At 50.6% G+C, this 20,578-nt stretch overlaps 4 protein-coding genes across 4 annotated transcripts; 2 read left to right on the top strand and 2 right to left on the bottom strand.

Moving 5' to 3' along the window:
• Positions 1-148: 148 nt before the first annotated feature.
• On the top strand, positions 149-1,781 carry M430DRAFT_67964 (hypothetical protein; the record flags this gene model as incomplete). Its single annotated transcript, XM_024869318.1, has 5 exons — positions 149-247; positions 334-377; positions 443-955; positions 1,008-1,133; positions 1,328-1,781. 5 exons carry the CDS (start codon positions 149-151, stop codon positions 1,494-1,496), a joined length of 951 nt encoding a protein of 316 aa, XP_024718767.1. The 3' UTR covers positions 1,497-1,781.
• Positions 1,782-2,045: 264 nt separating this feature from the next.
• M430DRAFT_143086 (hypothetical protein) lies at positions 2,046-3,061 on the bottom strand (the record flags this gene model as incomplete). The annotated part of the gene is made up of 2 exons (XM_024862798.1): positions 2,620-3,061; positions 2,046-2,518 (listed from the first exon to the last, which is right to left on the bottom strand). Exons 1-2 carry the CDS (start codon positions 2,960-2,962, stop codon positions 2,046-2,048), a joined length of 816 nt encoding a protein of 271 aa, XP_024718766.1. The 5' UTR covers positions 2,963-3,061.
• An 8,701-nt stretch (positions 3,062-11,762) lies between these two features.
• M430DRAFT_20684 (hypothetical protein) lies at positions 11,763-17,627 on the top strand (the record flags this gene model as incomplete). Its single annotated transcript, XM_024864348.1, has 3 exons — positions 11,763-16,283; positions 16,339-17,460; positions 17,514-17,627. The coding sequence occupies 3 exons, from the start codon at positions 11,763-11,765 to the stop codon at positions 17,625-17,627; spliced, it is 5,757 nt and encodes a 1,918-aa protein (XP_024718765.1).
• Positions 17,628-18,239: 612 nt separating this feature from the next.
• On the bottom strand, positions 18,240-20,080 carry M430DRAFT_143077 (hypothetical protein; the record flags this gene model as incomplete). The annotated part of the gene is made up of 3 exons (XM_024862797.1): positions 19,789-20,080; positions 19,282-19,735; positions 18,240-19,141 (listed from the first exon to the last, which is right to left on the bottom strand). The coding sequence occupies exons 1-3, from the start codon at positions 19,957-19,959 to the stop codon at positions 18,240-18,242; spliced, it is 1,527 nt and encodes a 508-aa protein (XP_024718764.1). The 5' UTR covers positions 19,960-20,080.
• Between the last annotated feature and the right edge of the window lie 498 nt (positions 20,081-20,578).

Raw genomic sequence — 20,578 nt, 5'->3', positions numbered from 1 at the left:
TACCACACCAATCAGCAGTTGGGCCCCGAGACAACGCGCTCCTCCCAGCCAATACATACCAACCACCAACCACCCCCCCGAGAACTTCAATCTTTTTGTTCTTTGCTCACGCTCTCTCTCCATTTCCCCCCCGTGCTCTGTCGGGAATATGCCCGTGCAAGATTCTTCGAGCACTTATTTGGAGCAGATGACTGCTCTTTTCAGCTCGGCTGCCAGCTACATGCGTGTGCCTGTGCTTCTCTCTTCGGTACACCGTCTTCCCATTTTTCACTCCCCTTCCACTACTACGCGCGCATGTCGTCGTATTTGCCGTCGTACTTACAATGGCCCCAGGGCATCGCGGCTGTCCTAAGCTCGGTGCTGTATTTCAAGCAGAAGTGTGTAGCTCCCCCCAGTCAATTGTTTTCCTGAACCCCCACGCACACAGCTAACCGCTGCGCAGGACCCTGATCTACCCCTCGCACATCCCCAGCGGAGCCCGCACAGATGTCCCCCGGCCCTCCCACTTCGGCATCACAGATTTCGAAGAGTTGATGATCCCCACGCCTGACAATGAGAAGCTCTCCGCCTTCTTCATTCGCGCGCCCTATCTCCGATCCAGGAAAAATCTGACGATATTGATGTTTCATGGCAATGCCGGCAATATAGGACATCGGATTCCCATTGCACGTATGTTCGTGAACACTATGAGTTGTAATGTCTTTATGTTGGAGTATAGAGGGTATGGTCTGAGCACGGGCAGTCCGGATGAGGTGGGCTTGATGACCGATGCGCACACTGCATACGATTATTTACGGGAGAGAGCCGAGACCCGAGATCATGATATTGTCATATTTGGACAGAGCTTGGGAGGCGCCGTCGCAATACAGTTGGCTGCCAAAAAGCAGAATGACGAGAAGTTGGTTGGGCTAGTGCTGGAGAATACTTTTACGAGTATGAGGAAGTTGATCCCTTCGTACGTTCCCCGTCCATTGCCTCTCGAGAACTCCCAAGCTGATAGATTAAAGGATCATCCCACCAGCTAGATACCTCGCCCCTCTCTGCCATCAAGTCTGGGCATCTGATACTTTCCTACCCACAATCACTGAACTACCAATCCTCTTCCTTTCCGGCTTGAAGGACGAAATTGTCCCGTAAGAAACGATTTCCTTTAACCCCTCACTCCTGCCCATTCATGAATGATGACTTAATTTCCATCCACAAAACCTGAGTCCCTTCTGGGACCTGATTACTACTACTTTAGAATCTGTCTGACATCAACCCTCCATTTCCCTATCTTGCCTCCTTTAAGTGCTTCTATGCATTGTACTGACAAGACTGTCTACAGACCAAGCCACATGCTCCGACTCTTCGAGCTCTGCCAATCGCCCACAAAGACCTGGAAGCCTCTACCCGGAGGCGACCATAATTCCAGCGTGTTAGAAGCGGGATATTTCGAAGCAATTGCTGATTTCGTTGAGAATCTGGATACCAAGAGCGAGAAGGAGAAATTATAGACAGCGATGAAAATATAGAAAGGGGCGGAGCACTGGAGTTTTAGCATGGAGTTCGGAGCTTGAGCGTTAATGCATACTCATGATAGGAGTTGGGTAGCTTCTGGGGCGCGGTGGGAGGGGCTGAATACCGTTGGATACCAGTGACTATGGGTTGCGAGGAAGCATGCAAGATACCTTTCGAGACGACAAATTCTTTATGTACATTAATACAGTGGACTAGTGTAATCATATATAATTATGCCACTCAATATGTGTGGCTTGATATAATCTGAGTTTCGCCACCGGAAGATTCATTGCACGGCATGCTATGCTTTCACAGTTCACTTGGTAATTCTCACTTATACCTCCCGGATCTTATATGCACAAAAGAAAGAGTAAACATTTAATGCAGCCAACATATATATCTACACTACAGAGCGCCACCAGATTGGCCTGTCACGATCATCACTAGGGGATAGGACCCATGTGTGTTCCATATGGACCCTGCCCCTAATCAACATTCTTACTCCTCCAATCCCTCATCCCCCGTTTCCCCGTCTCACTCTGCATCTAAAAGGCCAACTCCTTCTTGATCTCCGCAATCGCCAATCCGGGGTTCAGCCCCTTGGGGCACGTCCGCGAGCAGTTCAGAATCGTGTGGCATCGGTACAAGCTCATGCTATTGTCCAACGCCGCCTTTCGCTCTTCCTTCTTCTCGTCACGCGAATCGGCAAGCCATCTGTAGCTCTGGAGCAGGATAGCGGGTCCGAGGTACTCCTCCGAGTTCCACCAGTAGCTGGGGCAGGAGGTTGAGCAGCAGGCGCAGAGAATGCACTCGTACAGTCCGTCCAGCTTGCGGCGGTCCTCCTTGCTTTGCAGGTATTCCTTTCCGTTAGGTGCGGGTGTGGAGTGTTGCAAGTATGGCTTGATCGATTTGTATTGCTTGTAGAACTGGGTGAGATCCGGAACGATGTCCTTCACGACGTAGGTGTGGGGGAGAGGGTAGATCTTCGTTTCTTGCGTGGTGTCGGTTGGGATACGGCCTTTTCGACAGCGTCATTAGCATTCGCCCCTCAACCATTGAGCGCATCACCACCAGAAAACGCATGTCCGGGTAAGCGTAGAAGAGGGACAAGGGACATACACAAGCAGGCCAGAGTGTTAGTGCCATTGATGTTCATCGCACAACTGCCACAGATACCCTCTCTGCAACTCCGTCTGAAGGTCAAGGTTGGGTCGAGCTCGTTCTTGATCCGGATCAGCGCATCCAGCACCATGGGACCGGTCTTGTTCAGGTCCAGGGTGTAGGTCTGCATATGCGGCTTGGAGGTAGGCTCATCGGGATTCCAGCGGTAGATGTGGAAGGTCTTGGTCCTGGGTTCTGGCTCGGCGGCTGGTGTGCTCACGCTCGCCATTGTTCGCATCTGGGTGCGGAAAGCTGGGCGGGCGGAGGCAAAAAGCCTGGAAGTGGTGCGTAGAGATGCCATGGCGGTGGAGTGGAGTTGATGTGATCAGATCAATTGAGTAGTGAAGAGGCAAGGCGTCTTAGAGCAGCTCAACTCAATCAAGAGAAATGAAGTTGTCGTCGTCGAAGTTGTCGATGGCAACCTCGGGAATAGCGCTAGCTTCAAAATGTCCAAGGTAGTAAACCCCGGGGCCAATCAGCAATGAGGAATTGTCAACTCGATGACCGCGGCCCGAAACATGCGGACGGAACAACTCGGAAGGCCTTCGTCACGTGGAAATATGTACATCGGTACTTCCACCTACCTCATACGTGATAAAGATATCGGTGCTTCACTGCGAGTCTCCGATCTGTAGAAGGTAACAGTCATTACCAAGGGATGTCTTCACCTTAATCAGGCTATTTGTATGTTAAGATTGGATAACAAAAGCACAAAACCCATCCATTCTAAAATGGCGTTGTTTGTAGGTAAGGTACGTAACGTCGATGATCCGAAGATTGTCTGAAGCCAGGTAATCGAGAATGGCTTCCTTCAACATTCTAGGCATTGGTATCTAATAATGGGATTCCATGCCAGAACAAAAGTTGCTGTATATAGTTATGTTTTCTATGGCCACAGCTTTCAACTTTAGCATAACGCCTGAACATATTCAAAGACCTTATTACCCAAATGTCTGAATGGCTCAAAGTCCATATATATGAAACCACAGACTATAGGGCAAATTCGGTTTCCAAACACCATACATGTATGTGCTAAGGGCCGAGGGTTCTATCAAACAAACAATTCATCTATCCTAGTACGAGTTTCAGTCTATATCAAGATCACCTTGAACACCCCCCCCCCCCCCCCCCCCACCCAACAACAACAACCAAAAAAAGCAACTTCTGGATTCCCAGAAAAACACATATAACCTTTGAGGGGTCATCCTCTACCTAGAGTTCTAGTTGAACTCAAACGACTTTATCAGTTCACCTAATACCATGAGTGATGTTGGCAACACGTAGGTATGTATGTACGGAGAAGTTATGGAAGGCAGGAAAGCTTTCACATGAATACTATAGTATTAGGGCCCCAAACCAAGGATTTTGTTTGACTTCTGCTTGATACTAGTGAGTTTCTACTTGAAACTTCCGCTCTGGCCCGCTAGCCCTGCTCCATAACTCTTTGCTTGTGAACGACATCGCCATTAATCCTAAGGGCACATGGAAGTATCATACGGTGCTTTCTGTAGATAAAACCAGGAATGGATGTAAGCACCTTATCTGCTGCGCCGTTCGTCGCCTCCTTAAGGTACTGTATGCCCGCTATATCCGAAATCTCATTATCCCTATTCATTCTATGCCCATTTTCGAAAATTATCCTATCGGCGTCTTGATCCCCGGAGGAAGGGCACGTCGTGACCTATTCCACCACTCTATCAATCCACTTCGCCATCTCAGCAACGAAGACCTGGAATCGTTGTGATCGTTGTGATCGTTGTGATCGTTGTGATCGTTGTGATCGTTGTGATCGTTGTGATCGTTGTGATCGTTGTGATCGTTGTGATCGTTGTGATCGTTGTGATCGTTGTGATCGTTGTGATCGTTGTGATCGTTCTTTGTTGTCGATATCCGTAATCAAAACATCATATATACCACGCGATTTATCTTCTTCTGCCTTTCTCTGAGTGAAATAGCGTAGCGGGCTGGGATTCGATGGAGAGAAGCGCTCAACGAGGGTCTTATAGCTCGGAGGCGGTTGGAGAGAGTGGGTACGGCGGGCTTGAATTTTGAGAAAAGCACTAGTGGGTGTCGAGAGATGGTACGAGACGGAAGGGATTTGTAGATGTACGTTTTGAAGATGGGAAGGGGCAATGGACGAGCTGCGGGGGTTAGGGATATCACACTGATACCCTAGGATTAATGAATGGAAGAAGTGACTGGAACAATAGAGCCGGCCAGCGAGGGAACACGTACAGGGTAACAGGAGGGACAGAAGGCAGAGAGGCACAGATATATTAGGACCGCAATATTAAACTTGATGCCAAATTATATAGCCGGAGATAGACATTCGAGAGCAACTTTGCTGCGTCTTCGCCAGACGATTGCCATTGATATGAGGAAGTGATTTCCTTGGAAGATGGCCCTGGCCTGGTCCACGTGCAACAATGTGACACTGTGACACTCGGAAGGTAGCCCAGAGAGTTGTGACTTGTACTGTACCATGTTCTCGGGAGCGGACAGATACGATACGATCATCTGTCTTCTATCTTGCCCTCTAATCGCGTTCCAGCCGTGATTTGACGATCACAGTGATGCGCTAGATCCTGGTGCTTGCTTGTTGGATCGGTGGATGGATAAAAAAACGTCTGTACTCATCTCCCCGGCTCCGGACTAACGGAATGATGCATATTTCAGACTTTCGATAGGAGAGAAATGCTTGCCGCCTTTTTTGTTTCTTTTGTATAACCCCTTTCCGTCTTTCTTTTTTTTTTCTCTTCCATCTTTTCTAGGCAATGTACGGTCCATACGTTGTGGCTTCCAATGCATGGTTTAAGCGCACAAAAAGAAGAAAGAACCTAGCCTCGGCCGGTTAAGTTCGAGAACAAATAATCAAAATCCCTCGAGTCCCATTTTTATTCGTTCTTGTTGAGTGTCACCTTCACGGCTTCAGGTATCCTCAACTTGCATACCTGGCCGTGCTGCGAAAGCATCGACACGTTTTGGACTGCGTTGATTGTAGACCTGTATATGTAAACGTTAGTAACGTAGGTAACCTGTATGTTTTATTGGGGGTGGGGGGAGGTTTCTTACGATGCTATCGAAGTGGGTTGTGATTTGTAAAATCTCTGGCCGGTTTGATGATTACGCTGTCGATGCTTGATAGATCGGTAGAGAGAGGGTGCCACTCATCGTGGAGTATTGAACCGGTAGAACTTCAACAGCTGGAAGAAGATGCGCTCAATCTCGTCAAGAGCCCTACGCTGTGTCAGGGCCCTGGACTTGCAGAAAGTCCCTCCCTCTTCACAAGCCCTATTATCGGATTAAGAATCTTCACATCCTTCGCTCCGACACACTTTATCCTAGCTTCAAGCCATTCAATAACATCATTGTATCTAGTCTGTCTCCTACCTAGCACATGTCGAAACGCGCTCATTGCTAACCTATCCAGGATTTTAGTTCTTGCTTCCATTTGCAACGACTTCTTCGTCGTAATCACATACCACTCAACTTGCACCTTGCTCACCGCACATTTGAACATCTCGTTCTGCTTTTTCCTCGTCTTGCTTTTGATCATAATGAAAGCTAAGTCGATGGTATCACGTATTGTTTCTGCGGAGTATCAATGTGAGCGTCGGTGTGCATGATATTCTGGAGGCATGACGACTACGTACTGATTACCAACCTCGTGCTAGGTTGTTTCTTAACAGGAAGACAACGAGCGTAGGACCATGTCTTAGTAGCTGTCTCAATAAATGCTGTATAAATATTCAAGAGGACTGTGGTCTTCGAATTGAGTGACGTATCGAAAAACATGGCGTGGGACTGTATTTTGAACGTATCTGAGCATTATCAGCTATTGCAGTCCACTACCATAAGGCAGAATATATAAATCAAATTTAAAAAGCAGAAACGAATCCAGACTTACTCAAGATCTTCCGATAAAAAGTTCTCCCTGGCATTTTTGAATACTCGACAGTCAGGGAATCAACAATCGCTATCCCTATGAGCTGATGTCTGGCTAAACCTCGTTGGCCACTCACCTGAAAGCTTTCTCCGCTGGCGATCCTTCGTGATGTTTAAAGTTTTTGTATCAATGAGATTGCCACAATAAGGAAATTTGCGCGTTCCAACCAACCTCGGAACCTTTTTTCCATTGATAGTAGCTTCGAAATTCACGAGTGTCTTGTCGGGATTAACGCGAACGCCATATTCTGGCACACCATCGTGCATGATTTGAAGGAACTGTTTTGCATGTGAGGGATTGGCAGTTATAAGGAGGAAATCGTCGATGAGTCGAAGGAGTATACTATCACCACTCTGGAGAAATTGGAGATGATGCATTTCCAGATCGGCATAGAAATAATTGCACAACAAGGATGACAGAACAGATCCTTGTGGGATTCCTTCTTTTTGCCTGTAGAACTTTTTCCCGATCTTTACCATGTTGCGCTGAACGTGCTCAGCCAGCAGGCTGAGGAGCTCATCTGACTCGCGAAATTGGTTGACAATGCTCTCCACAAAGATGGTGTTTTTTCTACCCACCGCAAGGTCGGATTCAAGGTTCTCATTGAAACTCTGGAAGTCATCAGGAGCTTTGGCGAGGGCCATCCATTTGCGTATTGGCTTGTCTCCTCCGTGATATCCATCACCTGGCTTGACCTCCATGTGCCTAGCAATACGATACTCCGATTCCGAGAGAATAGTGGACATCAATCCTACCACAGAATTCTGTGGAATGGTATCAAATGCAGCTTTGACGTCAACTTTGGCAAAATAGAGTGGTCTTGGCGAGTTCTGAATAGCGGATTTAAATGATTTCAACTTGGGGTATAAGTCGCCGACGGAAAAAAGGGTTGACCTGAGCCGATCGGGATTTGACGCCTGACTTGTTAGTCCAGGCCAGTGTACTGGGAGCTAGAAGCTTACCTTCTCAAATGTAAGAACATTGTAGACGGGAGCTAGGGTAGCATTGATGCTACTCCCAAGAATGTGTTTGGAACCCTTTTTCAATGATTTCCGACGAAGATTCATGATTGGCCTCACACCCGTCTCCTTGGGAAGTAACCGAACTTGACTAAAACCCAACGTTCGGGAGTCTAGAACTTTTCGTGCGTGCTCCATTTTTACCTCTTGAAACATGCTAAGTTTGAGAGATGTAATAGCGGGCTCCGCAAGCGACCGCCATACATCGTGACGGAAGAAGAAGAGACGATAGCGATGGACGTTAGACTCTGTCACGTGGAAGTTTGCTCGGATAAGTGGAATGAGAACTGAATCGAACATATAGTAGATAAACTCGTGGAAGATCTCTAGACCCTTGTTGCGATCCGATTGCGAGAGTTTTTGATTTGCGGAGTTCGGGGGATATAACCATTCCATGCTGGTAGACTGAGGTTATTAGTTTCATGTGGAATGAGCGCAGAGGTCCAAAAATACGTACCTTTAAGTCCTGTGATACTTCATGGAGTGATAGAGTTTCAAATCTTCGAAGATTAATGAATCTGTTCACGTTCCGATGAAATACATTCTCGTTGTGTATTTGCGCTTCCCCTGTACCCCAGAAATCACGAGGCACAAGATGTGAGAGAACGGCTCTGCAAAAGGCAGATACCATGGCGTTGGGTGTTGCATGGTCGATCAACGAAGGTTTCTGTACAGGTATTCGAGCGGAGCCAGACAATGTCACTGGAGCGCTTGCTTTCATGGAGACTTGAGTTTTGAATGCTGTCGAAGTCGATGCGTTGATTTCTAGCGGCGGATCAGAAACTCTGGGTTGCCTTGTTGCCTCGAACACCTGAGATCTCAGCGAAGAAACGCGACAGGGAAATGACGGGAACTAACGGGACAGTAATACTCGAGCAGTTCCTTGTAAGGACATCTCTTATGTTGTATCTGCAGCTTCTGTACTAGACTTACTACCTTGCCCCTCAGTCGTTTAGGAACCTTAGCAGTCGATGAAGGGTATTTTTGACCGATCTCATCTTCGCGCAAAGTATAATCCTTGAAATGTTGGACGGTCTCCCGATGATCCACATCGCAAGTGAACACGTTGTGCAGACCAAACTGTCGGGGGAAGATGTACATCATCACACGTATGGTGTCCAGATGGGGCTTTGGACGCGTCGATAGATTGCCCACCGTTGCTGGGTAGTCATGATCATCCCCTGGGTGATATGGATATCGATTGAGAACATCTAGAAGATTCAGCATTTGACATAGGTCTATGTCACCCGCAGAATGACCTACGAATATGTCGAAGACCAAACCTAACACCGCCTTGCGCATTTAATGCGGCTCGGGCATATAACATGCGATTGCGTACGAAGACTATGCTGGCCGGGGTGCGGATCTCTGATTTGGTGGCATCAATCGCGAACTTGCTATTTTCCGTGGTAACCGGAAGATTGGTAACTCCATTGGTCTTCGGCAAAGGCTTGAGCTCCCCCAGAGGCTGTCCTGTGAGACAGATTAGCAAGACCACTGGTGATCCAACGAAGGTTGACAAACCGCTGAGTTGATAATAGCTGCCACGTCCGCTTCGGACAGGCAAGAAAACCCCACAGTCCAGAATCAAATCAATCATCATCCTCTCACCCTCCTTGCCCATCAGTGCCAGAACTTGGGGCCACGGGGACGCCTTGATAGAAGTCACATGACTGTTAGGATAGGTAGAGATCACGCCTGGAATCGCGGATATGATCCTCTCATTACGATACACGGAACGAGAGCTGACATCTTTTCGAAAGCCTTGACAAAGAAGATGTTGGACTCTCCCGTTGGGCGCTTTTGAAATTAATAGCCAGATTGCGAAGTCAACGATCTGTGAGAGGTGTCAGTGAGTGTGTTTCGGACAATCCGTCCAGTGATGACAATGGTGTAATGCCCACCTCTGACTGTGAAAACACTCCAGTCCCACCGAGGTTCGTAAGATTCGACTCGGAAGTATCAAGGCACTGCGAGAAGGAAGACCACTGCTGCAGCCTTTCCTCGGGCGAGACGGCGTTGTATTTCGACACTCCGACCAAAGTGTTGTCTAGGATATCTGCAAGCGTTTGGTCATGCTCACCAACCCCCCATTGAGGCCTCCTGCCCACAGACAGGATCTTCTTCCTCCTAATTTTGGAAGTCGGGGGCAATTTGGAAATCAGATACTCGCGAAGGGAGAAGACCTGCGGATAGTACTGGGCGAGCAAGGCCGTCCTCACTACGGGATCCTTGCCATTGCAAGCCCCGGAAAGCCTTGGACGCTTGCTGTCGCCCTCGGTTCCTTGACCTGGCCTGGATCTTCTCCGTTTTCCCGCCATGTTGGAGGTGGGATTGCGGGTTGATGCGCGGGATGGTTCAGTTCATGGGAGGGAGACGCGCTGGCTGGAGCTGGAGCGAGCGAGCGCACGAGTAGTTGGAGTCGGTTCGGGCCATTGGGCTTCCCCGAAGGCGCTATTAAGGGTCCCTGTTCCCCGGTGTAGTGGATCTCACGTTGTATTAGCCAAGGCATCAATGATAATCCCAAGAGCGAGAAGTGTACCTTAGCTTGCCTGTACTCTGCGCGTACCTTGCCGCGTATCGCGATAAGGGCTGGTGATAAACAGAGAATTAAGATAATCCTACTAGTCCGTGAGTCGTGAGCAGCTGAGCGAAGGGGCTGATTACATAAGGCACACGACTCGCGCGGAGGCTGGAGTGGGACTAGGACGATCTGGGAGCCACCCGGTGCGGCTGCCGTCTTTAGCGCCAATCAATCCGCGCCGCCCGTCGGCTAAGCCAAAGGTGAAAGCATGATTGCCTCCTGTATGGGGATTTGGGAAGAGAGCCATAGGTTGCTTCAGATATAACCTTTTCTCGTCCTGCATCAGTTTGATCCGGATTCCCTGAGCAAAGGCCGAGCATTTCTGAGCATGACCTGAGCAAGACCTGAGCAAGTCGCCATCAACGTAGGGGTCCTGTTCTGGCTTCCCTGCGCTGCTAAGCGAAAGACTAAGTAAGCAGTTTACTCCAATCCCAACTTCAATATAGATGTCACAAGGGGCCGGGATATTTGGATCCATCAGAGAATTTGAAGTGGACTTTCACAATCAAAACCCCATTTGGGGGGGAGCTGACGTTAGAGACCTCGAACGATGAAATCTCATCATGCCAGCAAGCTGTCAGTTATAAGCTCGGAAAGTTTGGTCACAATGGCAGTTTCTGAAGTTTTCGTGAGATGTTTACGTACATATATCGGTTGCTTCAAGGAAGACAAAGCAAATAAGATTTAGAGAGCATGATGAGGAGTAGCGGTGGCAGCCGGCAGGAGGTTTAGCACGACTTTCTTGATCTCGCTATCTTGATTCTTGACTGTGACACCTACAAACTGCTAATAATGGGAATAAGGATGTCAGGGATAGAACATCATTTAGCATTATTAGGAGTCACGAATAGAAGTTTGAAGCAGGATTTTAGATCTAGATTCTGTGAATGTCAGAGTCACTATGTCCACACAGTTCTGGGTGGTCGAGAGTCTAGAGCTTTGGTCTTTGGTAATTACAGAGAGTTCAGAGGGATTCAGGATTCTGAGAAGAGGGGGCAGATCTTCCAAGACGCAGAACAGGTGAATAGTTGACGTTGTAGGTCGTCAAAGAGCTACGGCGGTAGTCTAAAAGTCGTGAATGTTGGGCCTGAGGCACCACATCGCTAAATCCCCCTGCACGACGCTAAGTGGGCCGGAGCAGCAGGCTGAATCAACTGCTTACGGTCTAGACGAAATACCAGAACATCGAACATCTCGCGAAGCATCCTCCGCCCATACTCCCCGTCGCGCACCTCTGCAACACCAAGGGATATCACCTAATTGCCCATTGCCCATCCCGTCCCGGCATCAAAGGGCTTGAATGCCCCTGAGTCTCTCGTTTATAAACCGGCTTCGCGACACCACTCACTGACCTCCCCCGACAGCACAACGCAGCACACCAGGCAGGGTACAGCGAGTACCACGTCGAATCTCCAAACGACCCGCCAGCGAATCAGGTCTCACCACCACTCAGCGTCTCCCACGACTTAGCACACTTACATGGATCGGTGAGTATCTCTGAAGCGTCACTACTTGGTCCAGGGCACGACGGCCTGATCAATGTTCGGACACGATGGAGGACGGAACCAACGAAGACCAGAATTTCTATTCTAGGCGCCCGCTCCCTCGATCCCCCGAGCAGCAACAACAGCATCGGCAGCCTCCCCAAACGCCCCCTGATCTGTCAAACTCCTCATCTATCTCCCCTGAATCCGAACACAAGATCTCTGCCCTCACCACTGCCAATCTCCAGGCTGTGACGGCAAATGGATTCGAAATTGGACTGAGCCCGAATGGGGAGCCGGATGAGTTCTACAGGGAGTATAGAGGTGTACAACAAGCGTCGAACGAGCATACTGAGATCACAGCAGACGGGATGACTGCAATGATATCCGACCCTCGATCTGTACCGTCTACAAGCTCGAATAGCAATGGCACGGCTCCTAGAAATCCTACCTTGCCTGTGCTGCGAAACAATCTTAAGCCCGCGAACCGATCTGCCTCTGCACCGGTCAACGACAAGTCCGTACTAGAAAATGCCAAATCATCGCCTGCGCTCAATGGGAAGTCACAGACTGGGAAGCCGAGCGTCAAAGATTTGTTAAAGCGCTTCGACCAAAATAATAGTGAACCATCACCCTCTGCACCGCGAAAGTCAGCCCCGCGTCTTGTTACAAAGGAGAGTCCTAGTAGCAGTCATGGACACATGAGGGATCGTGTCGGAGATCAGCCTCGAACAGCATCGGCCTCGAACCTTCATAGAAATGGCACATCAAGGACAGGAGGGTCGTCCCGAAATTCAGGATCTGGCGGTACGAAGTCTCCGACAGCTGCGAGACCGAGTCCGTATGCCCGGCCCACACCTGAGAACCAGCGTTCCGAAACCCTATCTGGTGTAGCTCGTGCAACTCGGCCAGGGAGTGCAGTATCTGGCAATAGCCCAAAAGCTTCGAAGTCGATGATAAACCTTCCTCCTATCTCACCTACCTCTCTATCCAAACCACCGGCTAGGAAACCGCTATTTGGCGAAATTCTTCCTGTCGGACAGGAGGCCTCAGGTGTTGGATATGGTATATCTCAAGCAACTTGCGGAACATCCGAATCTAGTTTGGATCCTTCTGGGACCCAACCACGGAGCAAGTCTAGCCTGGACATTTCTCCATCCTCCCCAACGGCCTGGTACCTCGGGGTAACTCCAGCCTTGGAAGACGTGGATCCTAACAAAGCACCACACATATCACCTGCCCACAACCGGAATCACAGCGATCCCGTAGATACTAGAGTCAGAACTACGAATAGTGGTGACACATCTTCTCCTGCCACATCCGCAAGTAATGCCCAGATGCACGAGGCAGCAAAGTCTGCATCACGGTTACCGCTGTCAACTAAGAGGCGCAGCACTCCTTCTAATTCCTCGAGCCCGACGTCAACTGGTTCAAGTTCGCCATTCTCGAGCAGGACACCCGTGAATACGAAACGAAAATCAGATCAGAGACCATGGAGCCCGGCGGGCCGTGCAATGACAACCACTACCCGTACCACCCCACCTGGCAGCACAACTGCCCCTACCAGCCTGTCCCCACGAAAGGCAAAGAGCCCTAGGAAGCTCAACACCAACTCCTCCAGTCTCAAGGCCTATATCTCTGCTCCACCCCCAAAGACGTCTCCACCTTTGCGAAGTTCGCGACCGCGACTACCTGTTTCATCTGCGTCAACTGTAAGCTCTAGATCGAGGGCTGCTGATGGCTCCGGATCACCGCAACAGGTTCGAAGTGGGATGAAGATTACACGCAATGGCGGATCGAATGAATCCAAGCCCCGGAAGATTGTGGATTCTGGCCCGGTTGACTTTGCCGCTCGCCGTGAACGAATCCAGAGGGCCTATACAAAATCCATCCATGAGAGTGAGCAAAGGGAGATCCGCGCAGCAAATATGCGGCGGTTGAATGAACATGAGGCCCAGGAGACGGCGGGAGAGGAGAGTCGTGAAGGAGGTGAAATGCCAGAATTGCCCCTACCCACCGAATCCGTACCGGATCCCGCGCCCACTGCAGTAAAACCTCTGCAGATAACGACCTCTTTTTCCCAACCTCAGGAAGGCAGATCCCTAGCGGGTCCAGATTCTCCTACACTGGGTATGCCCGGAACTTTTCTTGTTGACGAGGAGGAGCCGGCATCAGCTATGACTGACGCTACTGGAACCACCGAATTTGATAATGAACAGCAAACTGAAGCTCCGCAGTTAAATCGTATGTCTGCAGCAGCGCAATTTTCGGAGGCTATGGTGTCTAGCAGCCTCTTTCAATGGGACGATTTGAGTGCGGAGCAGGCCTCCTTCAGCGTGGGACACTCACTTAGAAGCGGACCAAATTCTATCGAGGGTTCACCCAATACTTCACCAGCCGAGGAGCATCAGCCAGACCATACACCGACCAATGACATTTTCGAGCCGGATCCATTACCCCCCGGCGCTTTCAGGCACTATTCTGTGCAATACGATCAACCCATTCCTGCTACCACAACCACAGCAGCTGGTCCGGAGCAGATTGCTGAACATCATGGACCCGTGGATTCGCTGCAATTTATAGATCAAACTACTGGCAACGTTGATAGTAGCGCTCAGGAAGCAGGAACCTCACAGATCCATCCGCCTCCTCAAATCTTGTTCCATCCAGAGTCCGAGACTGCAGACTCCAGCGCTTTATTGGGTATCAGCTCTGCTCCGCAATCACTGGACATGAACGATGTCCATGACTACTTGAACACTCCTGTTACAGAATTGGATTACGAGAGTTCTGATGGATATGGTGCTAACGCCAGTGAGCCGGAGGTTTACGAGGCATCATACGAACAAAAGCACGATATTCAAAGTTCTACTCGCATCTACCGCTCAAGCCACCAGTCCTCTTGGACTAACGATTCAGTGGAGACAGCTGAATCTTCTGGGCATGGTGATTACTCTTCTCCGCCTCTCCAATCAATGCCGGAGCCTGAGAGAAAGCCCACGCCGCCTCCAAAATCTCAGCCGTCCCCTGGCATCCCCCCAAAACCCGAGAATTACAGCCCCCAGCCGTCCCCAGTTTTTGCTACTGAAACCCCACGCCGCGCGAGTTCCAATGCTCGCCCCGCTCCCTTGTCGACAGACTCAAGTTTTCGAATCTCTTTCTCGGATCCCGCACCAGTACCGCTAATACCGCCGTATTCTCCACCCCCACCACCAGTCCCTCGGCAGCTAGATGATGTACAGCCAATTCGTCCGACTCGATCTCCACCTCCGCCCATTATATACAACAATGGGGCGACATCCAGCTTACCCCCATCGAATCATAACAACACAAGCCGTAACACGGAGTCCCCACGCGCTAGTGGTGATTTTTACTCACCGAGACCTTCTATAAGTACACCAAGATCATCAGCTCAGATATCATCGGTAGAAAGTACAGCCAACCAATCTTTTGGATCCAAGGATGTGTTACTGGACCTCTCGGAAGAGGATAAGAAGGCCGCAGAGAAGTTGAGAAAGCGGCTATTCCAGCGTCGAATGCTCATCAAAGAATTGATCGACACTGAATCCGTCTACCTGAAGGATATGAATGTGGTGGAAGAAATCTACAAGGGAACTGCTGAGGCATGCCCTAAGCTGGATAGTAATGACATCAAGGCGATTTTTAGGAACACTGATGAGATCGTTGCTTTCTCGACCATATTTCTCGACGAATTGAAATCTGCTGGTTCGAGTGTCTACTCTCCACGATCACAAAGGAAAGGCAAAGCCACTCCTGCAGCATCTACGGCCCCTTCCCCATCTGTTGATGACCGATTTTCTGTGGCACCCACCTTTGTGGAAGACAGCGATGATCAGAAAGACCGAAGAACTTTTATCGGAGCGAACTTTGGCAAACACCTCAAGAAGATGCAAACCATCTATACCGACTACTTAAAAAATAGCGAAAACGCGAGCGCTAGACTGGCGTCGCTACAGGCCGACAGTGCGGTTAAAGTGTGGCTTAGTGAATGCAACCTTGTTGCTAAAGATCTGACAGCGGCCTGGGACCTTGACGCTCTCCTTGTCAAGCCAGTTCAGCGCATTACGCGCTATCAATTGCTTCTCGCCCAGATATTCGAACATACTTCCGAGGATCATCCAGACTGGCCGGCTTTGCGCGTCACTGTCGACGAGTTGGCTAAGCTGCTTAAGAACATTGACGACCTAAAGAAGAGGATTCAGATGGTTGGTAAAATCGTCGGCCGAAAGCGGAAGGAATCAGACGTTCGTTCAGGAATTGCCAAAGCCTTTGGTCGTCGTACAGACAAACTCCAAGCTGTAAATATGGCGCGTCCTCATGATGACGACGTATACCTCAGGTTGTACGAAAGGTTCGGCCACGATTTCTTGAGATTGCAGGTTGTCTTACGCGACGTTGAGTTTTATACTCGGGAAATCACGATCTACGTGAGGAAATTCTTAGAATACCTCTCGTCAATCGAACTCGTCATGCGGATCTCTGCCAGTACAAATCCCGAGATTGAGAGCAAGTGGGTTCGTTTCAACGTATCTATGAGGGACATAGGAACCGTTGCCTTGGAGGATCACGTAAGTAGTTCTGCAGCATGTCCCCTCTGATCGGTCGGTGCTTACCGATTTCTAGTTGGCCTTAGTGCGGTCAAAGGTCATCGAGCCTTTTGAGAGTGTCATTCAATCCTACGGTCCCCCAAGTCTCGCAATCAAGAAGCGCAATAAGCGCCGCCTCGACTACGAGAAATATTTGTCGCTGAAGAGCCAGGGCAAAAAGATCGACGACAAGCTCGCGGACATGGTTGACCAATACGAGGCTTTGAATGAAACTCTCAAGCTTGAGCTGCCGAAACTTTCGACTCTCACCGAGTCTGTCGGCAATGCTTGTCTCGTTCAGTTCGTAAATATCCAAACAGCGTGGTATGGAATATGGCAGGACAAGTTACGAACCGTTTTGGAGGAGGACCGGATGCCGAAGGATATCGCGGACATGATCAATATGTTTGCCCAAGAGTTTACGCATGCCGAGGCCCTTGTCCACGAGCTTGGAATTGTGAATGGTTACTTCCTCACAGGCATAGCCACGTCGAAAGGCCGGGTATCTGAGTCTACACAATCGACAAGCGATCCTAAAGGGCGTCCATCTAATCTATCGAGTCGGTCTCGCGGATTGTCTGTCGATAGTGACAATACCCCAAGTCTTCCAACGCCAGATTTCGAAAGACACCACCGGCACAGTGGTCAATTTGTCTTTTCGCCGATTGCCCCCACCCCTCCAGAAGTCGCGCAGTCTGCTCACCAGGCACAATCACATTCCCAGTGGCACACCCGGAACGGTTCGATGACTCTTGCTACTCCTGATGCCACGTCTACATTTGGAAACCGTTCACAGGCCTCGAATCTGGCAAGACCAAACACTGGACGAAGCTACACCTCCGAAAGTGGAGCTGCGCGACCCAGCACTGATTACAACAGCCAGCACCGACGGGAGTCTGGTTCTACGTCTACTTCTGGTTACCACCACGTCGACGGGCCACCTCAGTCCACTAGACCATACTCCGAACTTTTCAACTCTGCAATGCCTCTTCCCGATGGCCCAGAGGATAGCCAGCGATCGTCAAGAGCTTCTTCTCGAGACCGCAACGTTTCTGGCGGCTACAATGTCCTCTATCTAGCTGCAAGTTTATTCGAGTTCAACATCGAGGCGACAAAATCCGAAGCTGGATACCCATACCTTACCTACGATGCGGGTGAAGTAAGTTATTGCGTCCCCCTTTCTTCGGATTCAATGGACTAACCATCAATTAGATCTTCGATGTTATCGGCGAGAAAGGCGAGCTCTGGCTAGCCAAGAACCAGGACGATCCTTCAGATCAGGTCGGTTGGATCTGGAGTAAACATTTCGCGCGCTTAGCAACTTGAAGCACGCTTTAGTAAAAGTTCCATTTGTATTAACGGCGTTCAAATGAGCGTTGGAACAGAACGGAATAATATGGAGGTCCTGGGAAGGTTCAGATGGATCGACATAAAATTCAGAGAATTAGATGGCGTTATTAGGGTGATCTGGCGCTCCAGTGGTCTTGACGATGCCATCCGATGTTTTCTTTTCTATTCACTTCTTTGGTGGCTGCTCTAACTTCGGGGCCCACGTCTTTTTTTTTACCCGTCCATTTTTGAGCTAGGTTTGGTGAAACCCAGTTGACCGGCCTGGAAGGGTTTTATTTGCATGATGGGATGGTATGATGGGATTTGTTTGTGCAGGATCGAGGTTCTCTATTAATGAGATGATGGGATGGAGGGATGGTCTGGCCTGGCGTGGTTGATGAATTGTGGCTCCCAACTCAAGCATGCGAGCTATATTGCAAGCACCTGTCCAAAGTATCTGATACGGATCAATTGAATCTCGTATGATGCATTTCCGTCCCATTGCTGACTTGTGTGACCTATGGAATCTATCTGAATTAAAATTAAGCTGTGTAGCTATTCACTCTAACGACGTGCAAATCACAAATATTATTTCACCCTAGCCCATTCTTACCTATCCCTATTGAACCGTGGCTCCCCCAATGACTTCCTCCATCGTTCCCCCCAGACCAACAAGCTAGCAACCGGTAAGAAGAAGGCAAACACAATCCCAGCAAATATTCCCCAGGCGCCGTCATAGCCCACGCGGTTCGCAAGCGGCAAGGCAAAGAACCCGACCACGAAACTCAAGCCGCGGCTCAAATTGAAGAGCACGCCCGATTCCGCCGTCTGCGGTTTGTAGCAGTCACTCACATACGCGTACAGCGTCGTCGACGCAATCTGGAGCCCGAAAACCCCGACTGCGAGCCCGACCAGTGGGGGCACGTAGGAGGAGGTACGACCAACGGTGCACCCAAATATGATGAGCCCCGCGGGCATGAAAATGGCGGAGAGGGGGCAGAGATAAAGCCGGTATTCGGGTTTGCGCACGCCGTTGTTGCGGGTTGCGAACATGTAGACGACGTAGTCTGAAGCGCGCCCGGCGAAGAATTCCCCGAGGACACTCCCAATGATCAAGGAGACACCGAGGCACGCTCCAATAGGGCCGGAGGACAGCCCGTAGGCTTTCGTGTAGATGGTGGCGATGGAGATGGCGGGCAGCACGTTGATGAACGTCCACGCCCACGTGTAGTACCAGAAGGAGAAGGCTACGCTAGGGTACTTGAGCATGAGGAAAGAGTCCAGGAAGTCGGACGCTCGCAGGCGGTGACCGGGGATCATGTTCCCTCGGAAATCCCAGAGCATCTGGAAATACGAGCGCTCGTGCGTCTTGGAGTTGAGGAAGGCGGGAGAGCGGCTGAAGAGGGTTTCAGGGAAGAGGAAGAGGGCGACCACGAAGGAGAGGCTGGTCGAGATGGCCCCGAGCCAGTAGTCCCACTGCCAGCCAGCGGCGTGCCCGAGAAAGCCGCCAACTAGGAAGAAATTGTCAGCCTTATGTGGAATATGGGACACCATCTTCAGCCCCAGGGGTTGGAAGTGGAGCCTGTTGACCAGGGGGGGAATGGTGAAGAGGTTGATGTTTTGGAGGTCAAGGAGAACAAGGAGAACGTACTCAGAGCGGCCACATGAGCGCCATTCGTGACGAAGATGGCATAAACTCCAGTCTTCTCTCCTCGTTCATGGAGAAAGAACATGTCGTTGACAGAGGCCGTGCCGACAGACATCATCCCCCCGAAGCCGGCTCCGCAGAGAGCACGCGTCCCCAGCAGGGCACTGAAGTCTTTCGAGGATGCTGAGCCTATCCCTCCCAAGATCGTCATCAGGATAGCGAGGAGGGTGATGGGTCGTCGTCCATAGTGGTGCATCAGCGGGGTGAAGATGAAGGGTGATACCCCACCAAGGATAATCGCCGTCGTCGTGCTGTACGCGGCCGTCTTCGAGTCTCGGTGCATCGCCTTACTCAGGAGGACGAGACTGGGGTTGATGAGGCCGGCATTGTACGGCCCTAGGAAGGCCATGTAGCCCACCTGGATCAATACAGTCCATTTGAGCCACGAAGGCCAATTCTGACGGCGGTGTCAGACAGTGGTGGGATGGTGATGGGGTTGTGAATACTGACCAGCGGATCATCCTTGAAAGCGCTGGGCTGGGGCACCAGTGGCAGGCCTTTTGAATCCAACTTGAGGTCGATGGAAGGGATGCTGGAGCCCTTCTCGCCACCGTCGCTCCGAGACTCAATGACATCCACGACGTTGTCTTTCTTCTGGTCTGCAGCGTGAGTATGGGCCATGGTCGCGCGTGGAAAACGACGGGGAGAAGCCGCATGCGAAGCACATGGCGGGCGACAACAGGACAGCAGAACAGAGCACAGTATATAAGACCTACAGGCAATACAATGATCATCGACGCTGTACCGGGAGAGCGGTACAAGAACTCGGGGGTTGAGCAAAGGCCAAGGCCAAGGAGGCCAAGGAGGCCCATTGAGGGTGGACGGGCACACAGTGTACGCTGGAGAGGAGCTCGCCCGCCAAGGAGTCGAAGGCGGTCGACGCGATTCAGTCACCTCGCGGCCTGTCTCTCTGCCAGAGGTCGGATTGGATCCCCGTCGCAGATCGCGCCCTGGTGAGCGCCCTCGAGTCCTGAGAGCCGGACGGTGGCCCCACGCCCGCGATCGTCCAGCGGCCAGGGCGCCCAAGAACCCCAGCGCGGGCATGGGTCTGGCTGGCCATGGTTGGGCTCCGATTGGCGCGAGGCCCGGCGTGGTTGTTGGTGTCTTGAGTGTCTTGAGTGTCTTGAGTGTCTGGTCGATGGTTGAGGCAAAAGATGGGCGGTCCAGACGCAAGGAGGCAATACAGTAGCCCTCGTCGCCCTCGTAGCCCGCGTAGCCCTCCTCGGTGTACTGGCGCAAC

Source organism: Amorphotheca resinae (assembly GCF_003019875.1).
Source record: "Amorphotheca resinae ATCC 22711 unplaced genomic scaffold M430scaffold_9, whole genome shotgun sequence".
NCBI classification, from domain to species: Eukaryota; Fungi; Ascomycota; class Leotiomycetes; order Helotiales; family Amorphothecaceae; genus Amorphotheca; species Amorphotheca resinae.
Note: the sequence above shows the minus strand (reverse complement) of the source record. Positions and strands in the feature narration are given on the sequence as shown.